The 19,321-nt window shown below is 36.7% G+C and overlaps 3 protein-coding genes across 7 annotated transcripts; 1 reads left to right on the top strand and 2 right to left on the bottom strand.

The window, feature by feature from the left end:
- Positions 1-1,793: 1,793 nt before the first annotated feature.
- eEF1beta (elongation factor 1-beta) lies at positions 1,794-2,922 on the top strand. Its single transcript, XM_028173504.2, has 3 exons — positions 1,794-1,939; positions 2,100-2,343; positions 2,516-2,922. The coding sequence occupies exons 1-3, from the start codon at positions 1,860-1,862 to the stop codon at positions 2,858-2,860; spliced, it is 669 nt and encodes a 222-aa protein (XP_028029305.1). The 5' UTR covers positions 1,794-1,859; the 3' UTR covers positions 2,861-2,922.
- Positions 2,914-8,104, bottom strand: LOC114242373 (erlin-2). 5 transcript variants are annotated; one of them, XM_089740099.1, is made up of 7 exons: positions 7,999-8,104; positions 6,121-6,238; positions 5,329-5,409; positions 4,804-4,912; positions 4,084-4,235; positions 3,680-3,832; positions 2,914-3,593 (listed from the first exon to the last, which is right to left on the bottom strand). In XM_089740099.1, exons 2-7 carry the CDS (start codon positions 6,226-6,228, stop codon positions 3,225-3,227), a joined length of 972 nt encoding a protein of 323 aa, XP_089596225.1. In that variant the 5' UTR covers positions 6,229-6,238; positions 7,999-8,104; the 3' UTR covers positions 2,914-3,224. The 5 variants fall into 5 exon arrangements, with proteins under 5 accessions (XP_089596225.1, XP_028029303.2, XP_089596224.1 ...); XM_028173502.2 differs by having other exon boundaries at positions 7,904-8,045; XM_089740098.1 differs by lacking the exon at positions 7,999-8,104 and adding an exon at positions 7,886-7,904.
- A 2,634-nt stretch (positions 8,105-10,738) lies between these two features.
- On the bottom strand, positions 10,739-19,236 carry LOC114242394 (SET domain-containing protein SmydA-8). Its single transcript, XM_028173533.2, has 8 exons — positions 19,056-19,236; positions 18,327-18,526; positions 17,047-17,285; positions 16,485-16,772; positions 15,938-16,181; positions 15,225-15,455; positions 13,030-13,118; positions 10,739-10,989 (listed from the first exon to the last, which is right to left on the bottom strand). Exons 1-8 carry the CDS (start codon positions 19,097-19,099, stop codon positions 10,771-10,773), a joined length of 1,554 nt encoding a protein of 517 aa, XP_028029334.2. The 5' UTR covers positions 19,100-19,236; the 3' UTR covers positions 10,739-10,770.
- Between the last annotated feature and the right edge of the window lie 85 nt (positions 19,237-19,321).

Consider the following 19,321-nt stretch of genomic DNA (forward strand, 5'->3'; position numbering starts at 1 on the left):
TATTTTTCCAATAATTCCCTATCGATTTGTTTGTACTTGCACGATACACATTAAACATCACCGGTTGTTACGACTATCGGTTTTTACGACTGAATATGAGTAGTCCCTTTGATGTCGTTATAACAGATTTTGACTGTACTTGTAAAATATTTAGTGTGAAGTCAAATTCCTAGATACAATATACTATTTATATTATTAACTAGCTGACCGGCAGACTTCGTAGTGCCTCAATCGATAAATAAAAGACCTAAGCTTTTGTATAAAATAAACTTAAAACAAACAAAAGGAATCCGTCCGCCGGGGGTTATCAAAGGAAAAACAAAATTGTTATTTTTATTTCATTCCGAGCATTTTCATATTTATTTTAACTTTTAAGCCTTCTCTGGACTTCCACAAACAATTCAAGACCAAAATTAGCCAAATCGGTCCAGCCGTTCTCGAGTTTTAGCGAGACTAACAGCATTTCATTTTTGTATATAATATAATACCTTAACTAATACGTGAATATCCTGATATCTTAATATACTTCGATAAAACGGATAAACGAGTTAAAATTAATACGGTACGAATACTGTATTAAGTGTATTAATAATCATTAACTTATTTCACGAATACCGTATTAAGTTTAACTCGTTTACCCGTTTTATCGAAGTATATTAAGATATCAGGATATTCACGTATTCGTTAAGGTATTATAATATTACATCATGAATATATTAGTATTCGCTAATATTGATAAATATCGGTATTAACCCATCTTTACACTTAATTATTTGAGAGTCCGTCTGTGGACCACTGAAGTAGGAAACCTAAGGTCTATGCTGTGGACTCTGGATAGAAATCCAAGTCTGTCCAAGTCTCATTTTAATGTAATGGCTTGGATTTTAGACCTTTGGCATAGATATGGATGCCATCAATCCGTTAGCAATGTTCATTTGCTTTTTTTATAACGTTTGTTAGTTATTTGTTCGCTCCTAGCCTAAAAGACTATTCCAACCCATCGCGGATGGGTAGGTGAGCTCATGGATTTAATCTGAGAGAATTTCCTAATACTAGTGCTAACAAGAGCATTGGTTCGCAAAATATACTACCGGATCAGAATCGCAACTCACGAGACGACGACGCACGAAGATCCGACGAGAAACTCAGTGGGCTGTGTGAGAAGTGAGTTTGAAATCTATACAGCAGCAACTAAGGTTGTTTAATATTTCTAAAACGTTGCCTCGCCTAATCATAAGGCAACTGAATAGACTAAACTAAATGCAGGTGTAAACGAGAATTGAAATACCAGGAAATGATATAATATTTTTTTTTTAAATATATTATTATTTAATCTATAATTATATTTATAACTTAAATAAATGTGGAATTTTTGGCGGGAACGCGAGAGGAATGAAGTTGTATGATTGTTTTATATATAATAACGGTGGTTTATGAAGCGTTTAATATCTGTGAAAGTGCACAAATGCAGGAAAATGAAACAAAACTGCTGGATGTAAGTTCTCGGGATCCTCCAAAAAGTCCACTGAAAAAAATCTCAGTAAATGATCATCTTACTGAGATCATATTTCATCCCATATCATCTCATCTCATTTCATTTAATTTCATCCCAGTTGATTAATGTCTCAAATTAATCATCTTTATTTCATTTTATTTCACTCCATATTATCATTTTTCATAAAAAGAATAATATAAATTAACATTAAGACGCCTTAAAGATCGTAGTTACCAGGTCAAAAATTCCCTTAAAAAAAAACAATGTCACTGTCAGCTGTCAATCATAATTTTTCTCTCTCTTACTCATTTTCTCACCCAGCCGTGTGGTTATCTAGAAAAAAGTTGCTACACTAAAAGAAACTATGGCTGTAGGAGACGTTAAAACCGCCCAGGGTCTCAATGACTTGAACCAATATTTAGCTGAGAAAAGCTACGTGTCTGGGTATAAGCATTTAAGTGATTTATTGCAATTTTACAAAGCGCACCACGTCAACTTCATCTATAACCTCATCACTTTAATCATATGTTTAAAATTAAAATTCACATTTTATATTATTATAATACTATCAATAAGAACTCTTAGCCAATCTTTTTTTATTTAGATACACTCCTTCTCAAGCTGATGTTCAAGTATTTGAGCAAGTTGGCAAGGCGCCGGCCGCTAACCTTCCCCACGTACTACGATGGTATAATCAAATTGCTTCATACACTCCGGCTGAACGCAAAACTTGGTCTCAGGGCACCAGCCCATTGACCGCCGGTGCTAAACCCACGGCTCCCGCCCCAGCAGCGAAAGACGACGATGACGACGACGTTGATCTATTTGGTTCTGGTGACGAGGAAGAGGTTTGTAATACTACTACTAACAGTGATTTTAACTCAATGAGGGATATTTCATCTTGTCAATTGTTAGAAAACTTAGTTAACTCAATTACAATAAATAATCTTTAATAACCAATGGCCAATTGTAAATTCGGACATATAATCATAAATTGTAAATGTCATTATTAATATGCAGGATGCAGAAGCTGAACGAATTCGAGAAGAACGTTTGAAAGCATATGCTGACAAGAAGTCTAAGAAACCAGCCCTCATTGCCAAGTCCTCTATTCTCCTTGATGTCAAGCCATGGGATGATGAAACCGATATGAAGGAAATGGAAAACCAAGTACGCACTATTGAAATGGAAGGCCTTCTCTGGGGAGCCTCCAAACTTGTGCCTGTTGGGTATGGCATAAATAAACTGCAAATTATGTGTGTCATCGAGGACGACAAAGTTTCTGTTGATTTGCTGACAGAAAAAATTCAAGAATTTGAAGATTTTGTACAATCTGTTGACATTGCTGCATTTAACAAAATCTAAACAGCCATAACATGTAATATATTTATAAGTGCAACTTTTTCAATTAAATCACATTTACAGCAGACAGTTATTTTATTACATAAAAAGTAATTACTTACATCCAACTATGAAAACATCAGTCAAAATTTTAAAATGAATATCAATTTTATGTCTCAACACTTGATACAAATGTTGTTTACATCTTTTAATATTCTTTAATTCAAACAAGAAACAGTGATATATGATATGACTGCTTCTTGAAACTACAATTATTTATTATACAACAGCAATTAAGATTAATATACCATACAAAGATCTACTTTTGTATGTGTGCAAGATATACAAAATGCAAGTATATTTTTTATCTTGACAAAAAAGGTGAAGTTCACTCAACTTTTACACCTTTTAAGATGGGAACACTTTCACCAACATTTGCTTGTAAGAACATGTTGGGTATATCACTTCCAAAGTAAATCTTATTATTGTTGGAGAGCGCTTCATATTTCTTCAACTCCAAATATTCCCGCGTCAGAAGAAGTTTATTAGCTTCAGCCTGTTTTTTGAGATGGTAAAAGTCAGCTTCTGCCTTTGTCTGTTGTTTGGCCTTGTGAATACTGTCTTCAATGAGTTCAATTTTCTGTAGAGATTCCTTCTCCATTATTTTTTGTTCATATTGTATTTTTGCTACATGGGCCTCTTTTTCTGCTTCAATTATAGCCTTGCGCCTTGCTGTCTCTGCTTCTTTTTCAACAACCTGCAATTAAATTATGGTTAAATATATATTCATTAAACGGCACCATTCTTACTGCAATAGAAAGTATTCAAGATCAACACAATTACTTTCTGATGTTGGGCTGCAATAAGTAGTTTAGATTTCTCAGCTTCCATAAGTTCGTAATTTTTCCTGATTGATTCTGGGATTTTTGGTTTTGTGACGCGAACAGCTTGAACCCTTAAACCTGGAGCCATTTCATGAAGATCCTTTTGCAATGCCTAAAAAAGAGGAAAATTAATGCTTATAAAAGCTATGTACACAGATATATTTAACACTTAATATTTCAAAAGTTCCCTATCAAAAGCATTATACTGAAAGCAAAATTAAAACATTTGTACTGTATTATTCATTCAAAGAATACTTTTATTTATCTATATTTCATGAACAGCCTTTATTTGTGTGTTGTGTCTTGTATATGTAGATATGCAGACAAAGTTTGAGAATATATTGAGAAACCGAAATAACTCACTGTCCGTAAATTCTCGTCGATTTGATCAAACAAATCAATGTATACCTCGTGCAAGGTATGGGCACTACAGAATTGATTCAGTTCATGGTGCACTTTATTGAAAATAAGAGTCCTGTCATATTCAGCTGTGAAGTTGCGCACCATATCTAGTACTGAAATGCATAAATAAAATACATCAAATACAAATTTATCTGATACAGAATTCATAAAAAAAAATTACACGTAAAAGTAGTTATGGTCTAATGAAAAAGATGCTCATCAAACTATGCTGTCGTACAATCCCCCAACACTGGTAACAACTTTTTAAAGAAATATTGGTACCTGCTTCATTTTACGTTTGTAAATATTCCCCAAATACTTCTAGAATGAAGATGAAGGCATAATTGTTTAATATACATCAAATTTTCAAATTCAATATAAATCTTGTCTAATTATTGATTATAATACTAGTCCTGATGATAGATGATTATAGCACCACACATTGGATGGCTGCATTCAGATTGTAATCTCTATTGGCTCCGGTAACACCAGGTGCCAAGTGAGCTCTTTCACTGTCTACGCAATAAAAATGAACTATAAACAGAAGCTATAGTCTGTATTTAATTTTTTTCATTATGTATAGTAAACCCTTTTGCTTTTTCATTCCTTCCATATAAATAGAAAAAGTTCATAATAATTAATATAATTATACTATACAATAACATAAAATAAAACACACACCGCTTTGTGGGTCCAGCTTATTGACTACCTCGATTCTTTCAAAATAAATCAACACCCCACCACTTGTGCCACAAGGAACATTTTTAACTTCATCGGTTTGTAAAGTTGTCTAAAACAAAAATAAAATAATATACCTTTTACTGTTCTTGAACTCAAATCCAAGTTAATATAAAGAAGCTAGATGTGTAGTGTGATAAGTCTGTCTTAGTCTAGCATTTACATGATGATGTCTATGGGCACTGATAGCTGCTTAATATCAGATGGACTATCAACAAGTGTCATTCCTTGGGAATATAATAAAAATAAACATACAATTTCTTTACAGCAGAAATAAATAGACTGTTAGTAGTTAAACATATTGGCTTGTTAACTATGGGTGGTAGTTGGAAACATACCGCTAAACTCAAGGTACATTAGGATTGGAAATCAGTGGACAATTAGTGGCAGCCTATAGAAAAATAATGAGAAGTAGTATTAAGAACTTGCAAAAGTTTCACAGTAGTCAATATTTGTTATAAAACATACCTGAATGGCTTTGTATGATGTTAGAAGTGGTATCATCATGTGAAAACCAGCTTGACTTGTAACTGGTAATAAAGCTCCACCCTGAAAGAAAATTAGCACTACTGTTTACTTATTTATTTTTACCTGACTAAATAACGAATAATATAATTAACTAGACATTTGGAACTCAATTGGAAAGGTTGTGATAATATTAACCTTTTCACTGGGTACAATGGAATTATTTTATAACTACTTTAATGAATAATTTTCAATTTACAAAATTTGTCATAGCATTTTGAATAAATTAAATTATGTAGCCTTCATCGACTTATATGCATTATTTAATTTTGATCTTACACAAATATATTAATCTAGTACATATATTTAAATTATTAAATATTAATGTCAGTTATTTATGTTCATCCTCAATTGCATGGTTAGCAGGTTTTGAGACCTATTGCAGCCGATGAATACAGGTTGCATTTCTGGTTATTCCTGACATGATTCTTGCTACTCCCCACTATTCATAAAACCTTACCATAAAAGCACATACTGTTCCTGTAATGTGTTTTGCACTATAAAACTAAAAACTGCTATGGCAAGACATGATCCCATGATATACATGTTTGGACAAGCTTACAACCCACATTGTCTTAAGTGGCATCAGGACCTACAGGCATCACTATTGGAATGACCCCTCCCACCTTAAGCTAAGAGGTTGCAGTTTCAATTGTCTTATATACCCACTATCCCACCCTTCAAACATGTGAAGCCCTGAACAAGTAGAATGTACCATAACCAAGAACAACATACCCGATAATAAACACCAACATGTCCTTCTTCTACTTTATGAAGGGAAAAATGAACCGTGACTCCTACAGCCAGAATCACAATGGCCAAAATAGAAGATTGGTCAGCCATAGTTATTAATCTGTAATGTTTTAATAATTATTATTTCAATTAGTGCATTTATTTTATAATTGTTGTTAATTTAATTTTTTATGGTAAAAGTTCTATATTTTAAACAGAGTGTGGCAAGTTCAACTGAGTTATTATTTTAGCCTTTCCGTCGTTGTAATGCTAACAAAGTCAGATCTAATTATTTTACTATATCTTTTAAACTATATACTTATGAGACAAAAATACGATTATGAAAGAAACGTTTTTGTAAATAAATAGCAACCAAATTAAAACCAAGAAATATTGAAATATTAAAGTCGTTCAAGATCGCAATTTTAAACAAATAAAAACAGAAAAAGTACACACTTTTTTAAATAGCATTAAATTCTGATGGACATACATCTAGTTAAGTTCGATTTGATAAAGTCCTTAAAGTACATATATATTAAAAATTATTGATTTTCAGGTTGAGACAAAGAGACGAGAAAATGAAGTACCGGTAAAATGGGGCGATTAGGGATTGACAGGCGAATCGGGAAAAAACCGGGAAAATCTTTCGACGCTCAATATAAGTTTTATATTCGTTGCAAAATCTTCCATTTTTTGTAGTTTAATAGTAGAATGTTGAAAGTTCACAAAACAACTCTGAATATGCATGATAATAGCTGCTAACTTATAAAAAATCGCGTTTCAAATTAACTTCCTGTGGTGGTCATTATTTTAGTGCTAGAAACTTTGCTCTCTTTTATTTATTTGATAATAATAGAAGACGACTATGATTTATAAACGTTATTTAGTGTTTGAACCATCATATATATTAAAGGAAAGTCTCAGTTGTTATTGGTTTTAATGTATTTGATTAAATAAAAATACATGTAAAAATCTGTTGTTTTTGGGGATATTGGGGACGTCTTAGGTACAAATAACAACGAAAAAGGAGTCAATTGGGATGAGAATACGTGAAATGGAAACGACCTAAGTATAAATAGGTACATGTTTGTAGGGTTGTCTATGTAGTTATAACAATATTTTTTAAATTTGTTGGTAAAAATCTGGTTTATTCGAAGCGAAATTGGGAATAAGTCTTTATTTGAAATAGATAAGCAATTTAATATAAGTAAGTCGATTTTGCAGAGACATGTAACAAGATCAATGAAATCTCAAGGTGGACAAAAATGTCTAAGTAATACATAATAAAATATTTAATATTTGTTCAGAGTGGGGGTATTCATCTGATTAATCCATGGAATAACCGACACACCTAATCTCTTAACCCAGATAGAAATATCAGCACTGTCGATTGCACCTATAATTGAGGTGATGTCTGCCATGTACTTTTGTCAGTTTTTCAATATTTTTATTGATGATCACTTTGTTGCTGCAACTAAATAAATGAATAAATTAAAACTATATATAAAAATAAAAGTAGTGCCAACCCTAGGAAATTTCTCATTTCGTCCCAATTAACCGCAATTTTCGGGTAAATAGAGATTACACCTATTTTTGCATTTTTTGCTTAAACTGGAATGCTAGTTGCATAATTTTAAATTAGACAACAAAGATGCCCCCAAGACTCAATCATTTTGATCCTGATATAGCATTATATACATTAACAACTACCTTAAAATTGCTCATAAAGTTGGAATTTGTCCCTAATCGCCCCATTTTACGGTAATACCAATTAAATTTTACTGACATTTCATTAAATCAATAAAATTGCTATAAACGGTAATCTGTGAAAAGTGGGTAAAATTACTCTATGGCTGTAATAAGAGAAAGTAAGAAGTTTACACCAATGGCAATAGTTTTAAACATTGCAAAATTAAACATTAATGACTGAAATGCTCAAAATTCCGAAGAGTCTTCACAAATCGTCTCGCACGGAGACGTCGGAGACGAATTTCAGCCACCGGAGCAGGCCGGGATTCGAGGAGGATACAGCACCATAGACCACAAACACATTAAGGCAGATTATACAGAAGACCCAAGAGTATGGCTATCGAAATCTGGTCAGTTCTAGGATCCTTACAACGTTGCCAAGTAGACTGGGAATATATCCAAGTGATTAAATGTATTTAAAGCGCTGCGAATATGACCGTCCAAACCGGTAGCCTGGACACATCAAGGAGTGAGACAAGAGGACGTTATATCCCCCAAATTGTTCACAAATGTATTGGAAGACACTTTTAAGACGCTGGACTGGAAAGGAATAAACATAAACGGCGAATACATTTCACACTTGAGATTTGCACATGACATCGTCGTCGTGTTGTAACAATTGCTAAACAACTTAGCCGACTCTTCTAAGGGCATCCGAATGAATTTGAATAAAATCAAGATCATGTTTAACCAATATGTCCAACCGGAGTCGATTGCCGTGAGGCAGCTCGCTCAAAATTATTTAAAAATGTGTTTACCTGGGGCAAACATTGCAGCTTGGTAAAAACAAATTCGACAAAAAGGCCAGCAGAAGAATACAATTGAGCTGGGCCGCTTCATGAGAAATTACGTCGAAATTTTTTGTCGTCTATTACGCAGAGTCTAAAGACGAAATACTTCAATCAATGCGTCCTGCCTGTCATTACAATATACTGAGCCGAAACGTGGACACTCATAGTTCGGCTGATCCACAAACCTGAAGTCGCTCAGCGAGCTATGGAGCGAGGAGAGAGTTAGACTTGGAGTTTCTCTGATGGATCGAATCCGGAACGAGGTGATCCAGCAGAAAACCAAAGCTATCGATATAGCACCGCGAATTACTGGTGTTCTTGAATGGAGACTTCGTCAATTGGAAAATGCAGTGCAGGACTCAGGCTCGGTGAAGTAACGGTCTACGCAGGGTGGCTAGCAAGTGTTGGATGAGAGAAGACGAGGATCGTGCTCAATTATATCAATTGGATAGGTCTATTTGCAATTTTGAAGTCGTCGTGGCCTAAAGGATAAGACGGTGCATTCGTGTTGAGCGATGCACCTATGTTCAAATCCCAGGCGGGAACCAATTTTTCTAATGAAATACGAACTCAACAAACGTTCACGATTGACTTCCACGGTGAAGGAATAACATCGTGTGATAAAAATTAAACCCGTAAAATTATAATTTGCGTAATTACTGGTGGTAGGACCTCTTGTGAGTCCGCACGGGTAGGTACCACCAGCCTGCCTATTTCTGCGGTGAAGCAGTAATGCGTTTCGGTTTGAACGGTGGGGCAGCCGTTGTAACTATACTTGAGACCTTAGAACTTATACCTCAAGGTGGGTGGCGCATTTACGTTGTAGATGTCTATTGGCTCCAGTAACTACTTAACACCAGGTGGGCCGTGAGCTAGTCCACCCATCTAAGCAATAAAAAAGTATGGTGGTGGATTGTGTAGTTTAACCGTGGTAGTAAATAATGGAGATGGTTTTTGAGAAATGTTTATTTTTTTACAAATTAGTTGTATATCATAAACAACGACATGTATAAAAAAAATATATAACCATGGTATTGTCGCATTTCTGCCAGCGCAGTGGTAATCTTTCAATCCCTACTGATAAAATCTGGCATTTTGTACTGCCTGTCGGATATTGAATTTTTTCCCTGCCAACAAGTCGTCCGAAATTAGTGAAAAAGTAGAAGTCTAATGAGTATGGCCTATAACGCAAAACTTCTAACCTTAGCTCTTGTAACTTAGAGACCGTTGTGCCGTATTAGGTTGAGCGTTGTCGTTTAGGAGCAGCGGAAAGAGCGACTAACCAAGATGACCGGAAATTCGCGAGTGTCCCCATCATTGTGGCCAGTTCCTCACACAATTCCTTCCTCATATGGCACGAGTACACATCCACAGTAATACTCGTGCCATTTGATAAGAAGCTGTGATAATTCATCACCGCGCATCATACCGCTACTAGACTAACAAACAGTGGCCATGATTTTAGGGCTATCTTTTCGTGTAGTGCATTGCCTAGATGCTGTATCAGGGTCTAGCCAATATGACGGTCGCTTACGATAAAATAGTCCATTTTTCATAGCAAGTGATAATGTTTTGACATGGTTAATCATACAGAGCTCAGTGACCGATTTTCTTTTTTCTTATTATTGCTAGACAAGTAATCGAGGTCACAGTGCACCTTATGTGAAGCGGTTACCAGACATGAGACACCACAACGTAAATGCTTCCGTCCCAGCTTTGAGACTTGAGGTCTCAACTGTATAGCTATTTCGCAAATATCTTTTTTTATTGGGGATTTAATTTTCAATCCCCAATAAAAAAATCCAACCCAACCCAAGTCAAATACGCATTTCATTAGAGAAATTAGTATCTTCCTGCGCGGTTTGAACACTAGGTTATTCGCTTCGAGTACATGGGCAACCTTATTCTTTAGACCACGACGACTTCAAACGAGAAACCTCAAGAAAATCGAACTACTTACTTTTTTTTCAATGCATCTATAATAAAACAGTTCCAGCGTGTACTCCTAATGCGGACAACAGAACATTAAATTTACTATTAATATAGGTAATCCTTACATAGACAAAAAAAACAAGTAATAGTTTACGATTCTCATTGATTTATTCACACTTGGTTACGTTCTATTTAGTGCAGATACATCTTTTTCAGACATAGTATCATAAGATTTTCCTTCGACATGTAAGGCGCCTAGAACTTTTGTCTTAGCAGCTTTTAATGTCCTATAATCTTCTAAAGCTTTAGCGCATAGTTTGCCTTCAGGCGATTTTACCGGTTCAATAATTAACATTTCCAATAACTTTTTCAAATACAATTCAGCCTTCAATAATTCCTCCTGTGAAAAATACAGAGTACCCTTTAGTTACGTAATTGTACATTCTCTTAAACAAAAATAATGCTTATTGCAGCATTGTTACAGCATTCTCTCTTATTGTAAGCTTTTACATACAACTTTAGTCTATAAATATGACGGTAAATAGCTGTTAGAAAGCCGGAAAATGATTTTAATATTGCCACAAACGAACACTAGACTAGCATACGATGCGTTATGGTTATGGCTTTTACGTTTCGCAAATTTTGATCTAAGCAACGAGCTCCATAGATTATTGCGGGATTTACATTACGAAATTAGTGTCATGCATGCTGAGCTCAGTTTCACGAAAGTAGTTTCGATATATGCGAAAGTAATTTCGTAAAAAAATTAGTGTCGCGAAATCCACAGTATCGCAGTAACCATGGCGCCGTCAGCATCAAAGCTATATTTTGCTATATTCAATGTAGCTAAAGAAATGCTTATATACTTATGAACTTAAAAAAATGCTATCAAGAAAAGAAAAAGTTGGTAGATTCGAGGATGGTCAACAAGAAGGCATTTAGGTGCAATGAAGTTAGTCTCTGAATTAGCAGATGAAGATCCTGAGAGTTATAAAAACTATTTTCGAATGAGTGAAGATAATTTTGATTTTTTACTGTAGATGTTTCGGGTCCCATAGACACCCTTGTCGCTGATATTCATTAATAAGATCTATTTTATTTTTCTGTACTCCATCGTAGGTTTGCCATTTTCAAGGCTTGAAGCGCGTCCGCACTAACAATACACACGTCCGCACAACGCAGGCCCTTTCGCGACATTAGTTTCACGTCGCGTCTACACTATGAAATTAGTTGCATGACTCTAATTTCACCAAAAAATCGCGCATGGCACGAAACTAATTTGCATGCATGAAATGAATGCATGCATTACGAAAGTCTTAAATTACACGTGAAACTGTTGGTAAAACTAATGTCACGAAATTAGTTTCATGCCACTAATTTCGTAATGTAAATTCGCCTTAATGTATTGAAATCAACGAAAATTTATGTTCAACAGAAGCCGTCTGAGTTACCAGTCAAACAAACTTTGTGAAGAACTTTTCCAACTGATAGTAGGACCCCTTGCGAGTCCGCACGGGTAGGTACCACCACCCTGCCTATTTCTGCCGTGAAGCAATAATGCGTTTCGGTTTGAAGGGTGGGGTAGCCGTTGTAACTATACTAAGACCTTAGAACTTATATCTCAAGGTGGGTGGCACATTTACGTTATAGATGTCTATGGGATCCAGTAACCACTTAACACCAGGTGGGCTGTGAAATCGTCCAACCATCGAAGCAATAAAATTTAAAAAAAAAACTTTATTTTTTTCGTTTATTTTGTTATGGATAACGGAGGTTATGCGCATTGCAAAGCTGAAGACATTTAACTTTGTGGTAGGTAGTTATTGTTTGTGTCCCCTTTTAGAATTTGCTTGGGATGAGTAGCTTCTATCCTTTCCCCCACTACCAACTAACTACCAAGCACTATGAATCGCGGTATGACATCACCTTTTTTATTTATTGCTTAGTTGGCTAGACGAGCTCATGGCCCACCTGATTTTAAGTGGTTACCGGAGCCCATAGACATCTACAACGTAAATGCCGCCTTCCACCTTGAGACTTGAGTTCTAAAGTCTCACTTTTATTAGCACAACGGCTGATGCGCCCTTCAAACCGACATTACTTCTTCGCGGCAAAAATAGGCAGGCTGCAAACCGAAACTGCTGCTACCGAGACTGCTTCAAGGCAGAAATAGGCAGAGTGGTGGTGGTACCTACGCGTGTACTAAAACCTATCAAAATAATCAGCATGTAGATCAATGAAGTGTAGATTTTTCGTGAATTTTTGAGAATTAAAAATCAACAAATACATTTTTTATTACTCTCAATGGGTAGACGAGTTCAGGGCCCTTTTGGTGCTAAGTCACTGGAGCTCAAAGACAATTCGATTAACCGTTTCATTTATTTTCACAATTTTACACATTCATTAGGTGCTTTCTGTTTACAATCATAAAATACATTACCAAGTATTCAGATCCATTAATCTCACGGCTATGAAACATTCTCGTTGCTAACTGCACTATTGCGGTATGCATCTCATACAAAGTTATTGCTGAAATAAAACGTTTTTTGCTTTTAATTTTTACTATGTAATACCAACCTATCAATAATTAATTCATGCCGTTACAAGGGCGGCGGGGGACCGGGGAAAAGCAACGCGATTCGTTCAATCAATTAGCGCGCATTTTGCATTTCGTTATACGTAAAATTACAATTTGACGGCTTTAAAAGTCAGTATCTTGAAGATCGCCAGCTGATCAGTGACCGACAGTACGGTTTCCGTCACGGTCGCTCAGCTGGCGATCTTCTTGTATACCTTACAGGTGGGCTGAAGCCTTGGAGAGCAAGGGCGAGGCTCTTGCTGTGAGCCTTGATATCGCGAAGGCCTTCGATAGGGTCTGGCATAGGGCACTTATGTCGAAGTTACCATCTTACGAAATCTGCAAGTGGATCGCTAGCTTTTTGGATGGGCGGAACATCACGGTCGTTGTAGACGGTGATTGTTCTGATACCATGACCTTTAACGCTAGCGTTCCACAAGGTTCGGTGCTCTCCCCCACGCTTTTCATCCTGTATATCAATGACATGCTGTCTATTGATGGCATGCATTGCTATGCAGATGATAGCACGGGGGATGCGCGATATATCGGCCATCAGAGTCTCTCTCGGAGCGTGGTGCAAGAGAGACGATCAAAACTTGTGTCTGAAGTGGAGAACTCTCTGGGGCGAGTCTCCGAATGGGGTGAATTGAACTTGGTTCAATTCAATCCGATAAAGACACAAGTTTGCGCGTTCACTGCGAAGAAGGACCCCTTTGTCATGGCGCCGCAATTCCAAGGAGTATCCCTGCAACCTTCCGAGAGTATCGGGATACTTGGGGTCGACATTTCGAGCGATGTCCAGTTTCGGAGTCATTTGGAAGGCAAAGCCAAGTTGGCGTCCAAAATGCTGGGAGTCCTCAACAGAGCGAAGCGGTACTTCACGCCTGGACAAAGACTTTTGCTTTATAAAGCACAAGTCCGGCCTCGCATGGAGTACTGCTCCCATCTCTGGGCCGGGGCTCCCAAATACCAGCTTCTTCCATTAGACTCCATACAGAGGAGGGCCGTTCGGATTGTCGATAATCCCATTCTCTCGGATCGTTTGGAGCCTCTGGGTTTGCGGAGGGACTTCGGTTCCCTCTGTATTTTATACCGTATGTTCCATGGGGAGTGCTCTGAGGAATTGTTCGAGATGATACCAGCATCTCGTTTTTACCATTGCACCGCCCGCCACCGGAGTAGAGTTCATCCATACTACCTGGAGCCACTGCGGTCATCCACAGTGCGTTTCCAGAGATCTTTTTTGCCACGTACCATCCGGCTATGGAATGAGCTCCCCTCCACGGTGTTTGCCGAGCGCTATGACATGTCCTTCTTCAAACGAGGCTTGTGGAGAGTATTAAGCGGTAGGCAGCGGCTTGGCTCTGCCCTTGGCATTGCTGAAGTCCATGGGCGACGGTAACCACTCACCATCAGGTGGGCCGTATGCCCGTCTGCCTACAAAGGCAATAAAAAAAAAAAAGTTTATAGACCTACGAAAATGGTTGTGAGCCGTTTTTGCGGAATTACTACCGCGATGGAACACGTATTCCTTATTTACTCGTATTGACGATTTATCGTGTCCATATTGACCATAAATATACAAATGTAGCGAAAACAAAACGCAAGAAAAAAAATATTTAAATTATTCTATTTTTGGGATTGCCTTTTTTTTATTGCCTGCCATACATAAATAACGTTTAAAATGGCCAGTATTATAAAATGGAAAGTTCACAGGTAAAAACCTATTATTATAATTACAATTACCTATTATTACAATACAATCTACAACATGTTATTCTAAGATTGATCTCAAATATCTCATCAGCTTTTTTTATGGCTGAGATGGGATTAGATTGTAGCTTTTTATCCGTTCACAATCTATGGTTTTATTGTTCTTTACGGTTTATTATAATATCACTAGATCAAATTAACGCTAACGTTTCGTATAATTCTCTGGTAGAATGTGCACTGCGAACCCAATAACAAAAACTGTCTGAACCAAACAGAACTTAAATTTCCATAAATTAAAGATAGTAAAAGAGAATTTGTTATTGACTTTCATAGTATTCTCATACCTTTGATCCTTGATATACCAGGACAAAGTTTTTCCAGCACTGGTAACATTTCCTCGCACAATCCAAGTTTTCGTCTTATTAACTTTTTAGTAGGACGAGGCTCTCTATTAATTGTGTCCCTTAAAAGCCCAGCTAAGCGTTGTTTTGCATCTAACAGCAAATAATGATTTGGAGCCAAAACTAATGATACATTTCTTATATATTCTTCCAATTCTCTTTCGTCATTTTTATCTGTAAATTACAATTTATTTTAACATCATTATACATTACATAGGTAAATAATTAGAACTAGTGGTCCCGCAGTAGTTGAAATTCGACTATAATTAATTGAAATTGTAAGTTTGTACACTATTATGATACTATTTACAAAGACTATTATACTTCTATAATCACAAATTTCGCCAAGACTACACTATAAAAAAATATTAATAAAGACAAAGAATAATTAATCTATTCTCAATTTGACCACAGGCGTCAAGAACAAAAGTTTGACAATAAATAAATAGTATGGATGCGTGTGTGCGTCAAATATATGATAGTGTGTGTAATGTTTTTTTTATTGATTTAATGTATTATTTAAGGCACAATTTAAAAAAATATTAACATTCTGCACTCCTTCTCTTTAATCTCTATAAGTGTGGGAAATTGCTTCACCTATTAATATATAGATAACTTAGATATTCATAGTTAATTCTCAAAACAACCAAACTCACTTATAGTTTTAAACTTTGCTGTGCAACATGCGACTTTGCGTTCGACGTCAGAATGCTTAAATTCCTTTCCGCAGTCCTTGCAGGTCCATTCTTGGAGGCTCGTTCTTGAGACGTAACCGAATTTACATTCAGGACACAGAGCAGAACTCATATACGTTCCTACTTCTGTGATGTCCATGCAACGACTGCACGTACACTTGAAGTACTTGCCGATCAATAAATGTTGTTGTCTAACATCAGTACCCTGTATTTAAAATCGTAAGTCTGACAATACGTACGTACGTTTGCACTGGTGTTGGGACCTCTTGTGAGTCCCCACGAGTAGGTACCATCACCTTGCCTATTTCTGCCGTGAAGCAGTAATAAATTTCGGTTTGAAGGGTGGGGCAGCCGTACTGCAAAATCGGAGACCTTAGAACTCAAGCATTTACGTTGCGTATGTCTATGGATTTCGGTGACCACTTAACGTCAGGTGGGCTGTGAGCTCATCCACTCATCTAAGCAATAAACAAAAATCGGTTAACAAATATCTTATTTAATTACAAACCTTTAACGCGTCCGTGTAATTGTAATATATAATGTCGCCTATGTTAATATCGACGCTCGCATGGCACACTAGTAAGTTATTATCACCGATGCTCATGTGCGTGTTGCCCACACAATCGTGAGCAAGCAAAGCCGCCTGCAGGTACACGCCTCGTAACGTCTCGCCACAGCCAATTCCAGGAACCGACGGCCCTCGCACTTCAAAACTGTTCACGTCTATCGCTGCGCATATTTTTTGAACTAAATTTTTATCATTTTCACATTCTAGAAGGCCGAGGGATTGGATGAACTGACAGAAAAAAAAGAAAACGAAAACATATTCTCCCGTTAATGTCAAAAATTATCTTGATGGGTTTCGAGAAGTTCAGTGTGCTTAGTGCGATTTTTTTAACGTTCCCGATAGCGTTAAAGTTAGCTCATATTTGTATGGAATGGGAACGTTTGCCTACGTTTGCCGTTAGGGGCGCTATTCCAACTGCATACAAAATTGGGTTAACTTTTACGCTATCGAAAGCGTTAAAAAACTCGCACTAAGCACACGGATCTCATTCAGTTATTATTACCTTCACAGTATTTTCGTAAAAGTCCCACAAGTCTGTACCTCGTCTCGCTTCTAGATGCGTTTCAAGCTGCATGAATTCATTCCAGGCATCGTGTTCGACATTTCTCTTTAAAATCGTCCTCAAAACTAGTAACGATCCAACGTTTCGCACCATTGTCATAGGATTGAGGCCGGCCGGCCGGAGACAATTAAAATTGTCTAATTGTTTAAACTGTTCACATTCGAGACTGTTGTGCCATTCTTAAAAAAAAAACATTTGAATTTGAATTAGCACCTAAATTATGATTTCAATCGCAACGTCCTTGTCGCAACCCACACACCACCACGTAAGGTTCAAGTCTCCAGTGATACCTATCATATAATGACTTTCGCACCCTTCAAACCCGAAGGCATGATAGCTTCGCCACATAAGACATATCAAAGGAACCCACCCATACAGGCTCACGATATGTCGTAGCACCATTAAACTCTTACCCGGTTACGCTGACATAGCCCCTAGGTTACAAACTGAGGTAGGAAAAAAAAATTAATGTCGTTTGCATTTTGCTACTATAATAAATATATCGTAAGATATCGTTTATACTAAGAGTAAGCTCTTTATAATCACTCTACCTATATCTCTCATGAAGCAGTTATGCGTTTCGGTTTGAAGAGTACGACAGCCGTAGAACTGTAAAAAAACCTAGAACTCATGTCTCAAATTGGATTACCGGACGCCGTCACTTGAGGCACAAGGTTCCAATTGTTTATTAATTATGCAAATTAATTGATTTGCAGGTTTGATTTTCTTACACGATAACATTAATATATTGTCAACTTGATTTTAGTACTTCATTAAAAAAATCGATATCTGACTGCGGTATTTGAACACCGGCACAGTCGCATCGCTTGATACGAGTACATCGGACGTTTTATCATTTAAGCCACGATGGCACACGCAAAGATTCTTACAAGAACTTTTCTCAAGATACTAGCTGTACCCGTCCGCTTCGCTGGGCATTTAAAATTAACATTATTATTTCCCGGCCCCACAAAGATTCTCATCATTAACGCCCCCGCAACTGGTGTAGGGAGTCCAACACTCATATAAATATTAGCCTATCCATTAAGTACATGTATTTTCTACATGAATAACAAGTTTCAAGTCATTCGGATGCACGGTTCAGTAGTTATAACGGAACATCCGTAAAAACCACTGTAGATTTATATATTAATATAGATGATCCATACCTGCATTTTTCGTTGTAACGTTATAATATATGCTTATAGTTAGACACTCACTTTTTGAAAAAGCTTCAGGACATCCGTCTCCGGGACAAATAGGCACAAGGGCACAGTTCTTGCATACATTAAACTTGCTGATGAGTGGACAGTAGCAATCGAAACATACCAGAGATGTGTCTGCGTTGGGTCCGACCACAAACGGTGCCTCCGAGAGGATCGTCTCTCCGGCTTTCAAAGCTTTAGCAGCTATTAAGTATCTAAAAATATGAATGTGTACTAAATTCGAACATTCGAAATAAAACTTGGCTTAAGTTCCACGGAACGCGTTTTAACCAATTTAACCCTTTGAGCGTGAACCGTCGATAGATCGACTCTCTATAAATGCGTACACGGGACGGAGCGTCGGAATACAGACTTTGCGGTTTGATTATAGGTATTAGGTATTGATTGACCTGTACGGACGTGACTTAACGCGCGCATTTATTTTATAACATTTTTAATGAGTTCATCATCATCATAATCATCATCAGCTTAGGAGATAGGCTCCTCTGATTGCACACTACTGAGCACTAAGAACTGAATAACTTAACATTTATAAATAACCATTTAAAATTATTTTGCTGTGATATTAGCATAATTTTTTTTTGTAATGTTCAAAAATCCTTTAGCAATTTATGCAAAGGATGTGACAACAAACTCAACACTAAAAGGATCAAAATTGACAATATATTGGAGATTAAAAAAAAAACATCACTTGAATACCAAAAATATTTGAATGCAACCGACCTGCCTAGTTGCTCTGAATGCCGAACTTCATATTTGTTGGTCATTTTGAACTGTTTGACACCACAAAGCGCTTTATTATGAACGTTAGGTGAAATGACCTACAATAACTCAGAACGTGCGAACGCAGTGTTACGTTCCACGTGTAGTTACCGTCCGCCTTATTTATAGCGGTGCTATTTTTAACCCAAAATATTTCGCCCGCTAAATCTAAGTAACTGGATCATTGTAAAGTTACCATTGTTATAAACTAAAAATGAAATAAAACA

This window comes from Bombyx mandarina, chromosome 03, assembly GCF_030267445.1.
Source record: "Bombyx mandarina strain Sakado chromosome 03, ASM3026744v2".
Classification (NCBI taxonomy): Eukaryota; Metazoa; Arthropoda; class Insecta; order Lepidoptera; family Bombycidae; genus Bombyx; species Bombyx mandarina.

Coding starts and splice junctions, on each gene's coding strand:
- LOC114242373 (XM_089740099.1), bottom strand. CDS start 6,228: ATGGCTGACCAATCTTCTATTTTGGCCATTGTGATTCTGGCTGTAGGA. Junction 4,236..4,803: donor TAAGCTGGACCCACAAAGCG/GTGTGTGTTTTA, acceptor TATGCATTTCAG/TACTAGATATGGTGCGCAAC. Junction 3,594..3,679: donor TTGCAGCCCAACATCAGAAA/GTAATTGTGTTG, acceptor ATTTAATTGCAG/GTTGTTGAAAAAGAAGCAGA.
- LOC114242394 (XM_028173533.2), bottom strand. CDS start 19,099: ATGACCAACAAATATGAAGTTCGGCATTCAGAGCAACTAGGCAG. Junction 16,773..17,046: donor TTTACGAAAATACTGTGAAG/GTAATAATAACT, acceptor TTTTTCTGTCAG/TTCATCCAATCCCTCGGCCT. Junction 15,456..15,937: donor AGCAAAGTTTAAAACTATAA/GTGAGTTTGGTT, acceptor TGTAATTTACAG/ATAAAAATGACGAAAGAGAA.
- eEF1beta (XM_028173504.2), top strand. CDS start 1,860: ATGGCTGTAGGAGACGTTAAAACCGCCCAGGGTCTCAATGACTTGAAC. Junction 1,940..2,099: donor GAGAAAAGCTACGTGTCTGG/GTATAAGCATTT, acceptor TTTTTTATTTAG/ATACACTCCTTCTCAAGCTG. Junction 2,344..2,515: donor GTTCTGGTGACGAGGAAGAG/GTTTGTAATACT, acceptor ATTAATATGCAG/GATGCAGAAGCTGAACGAAT.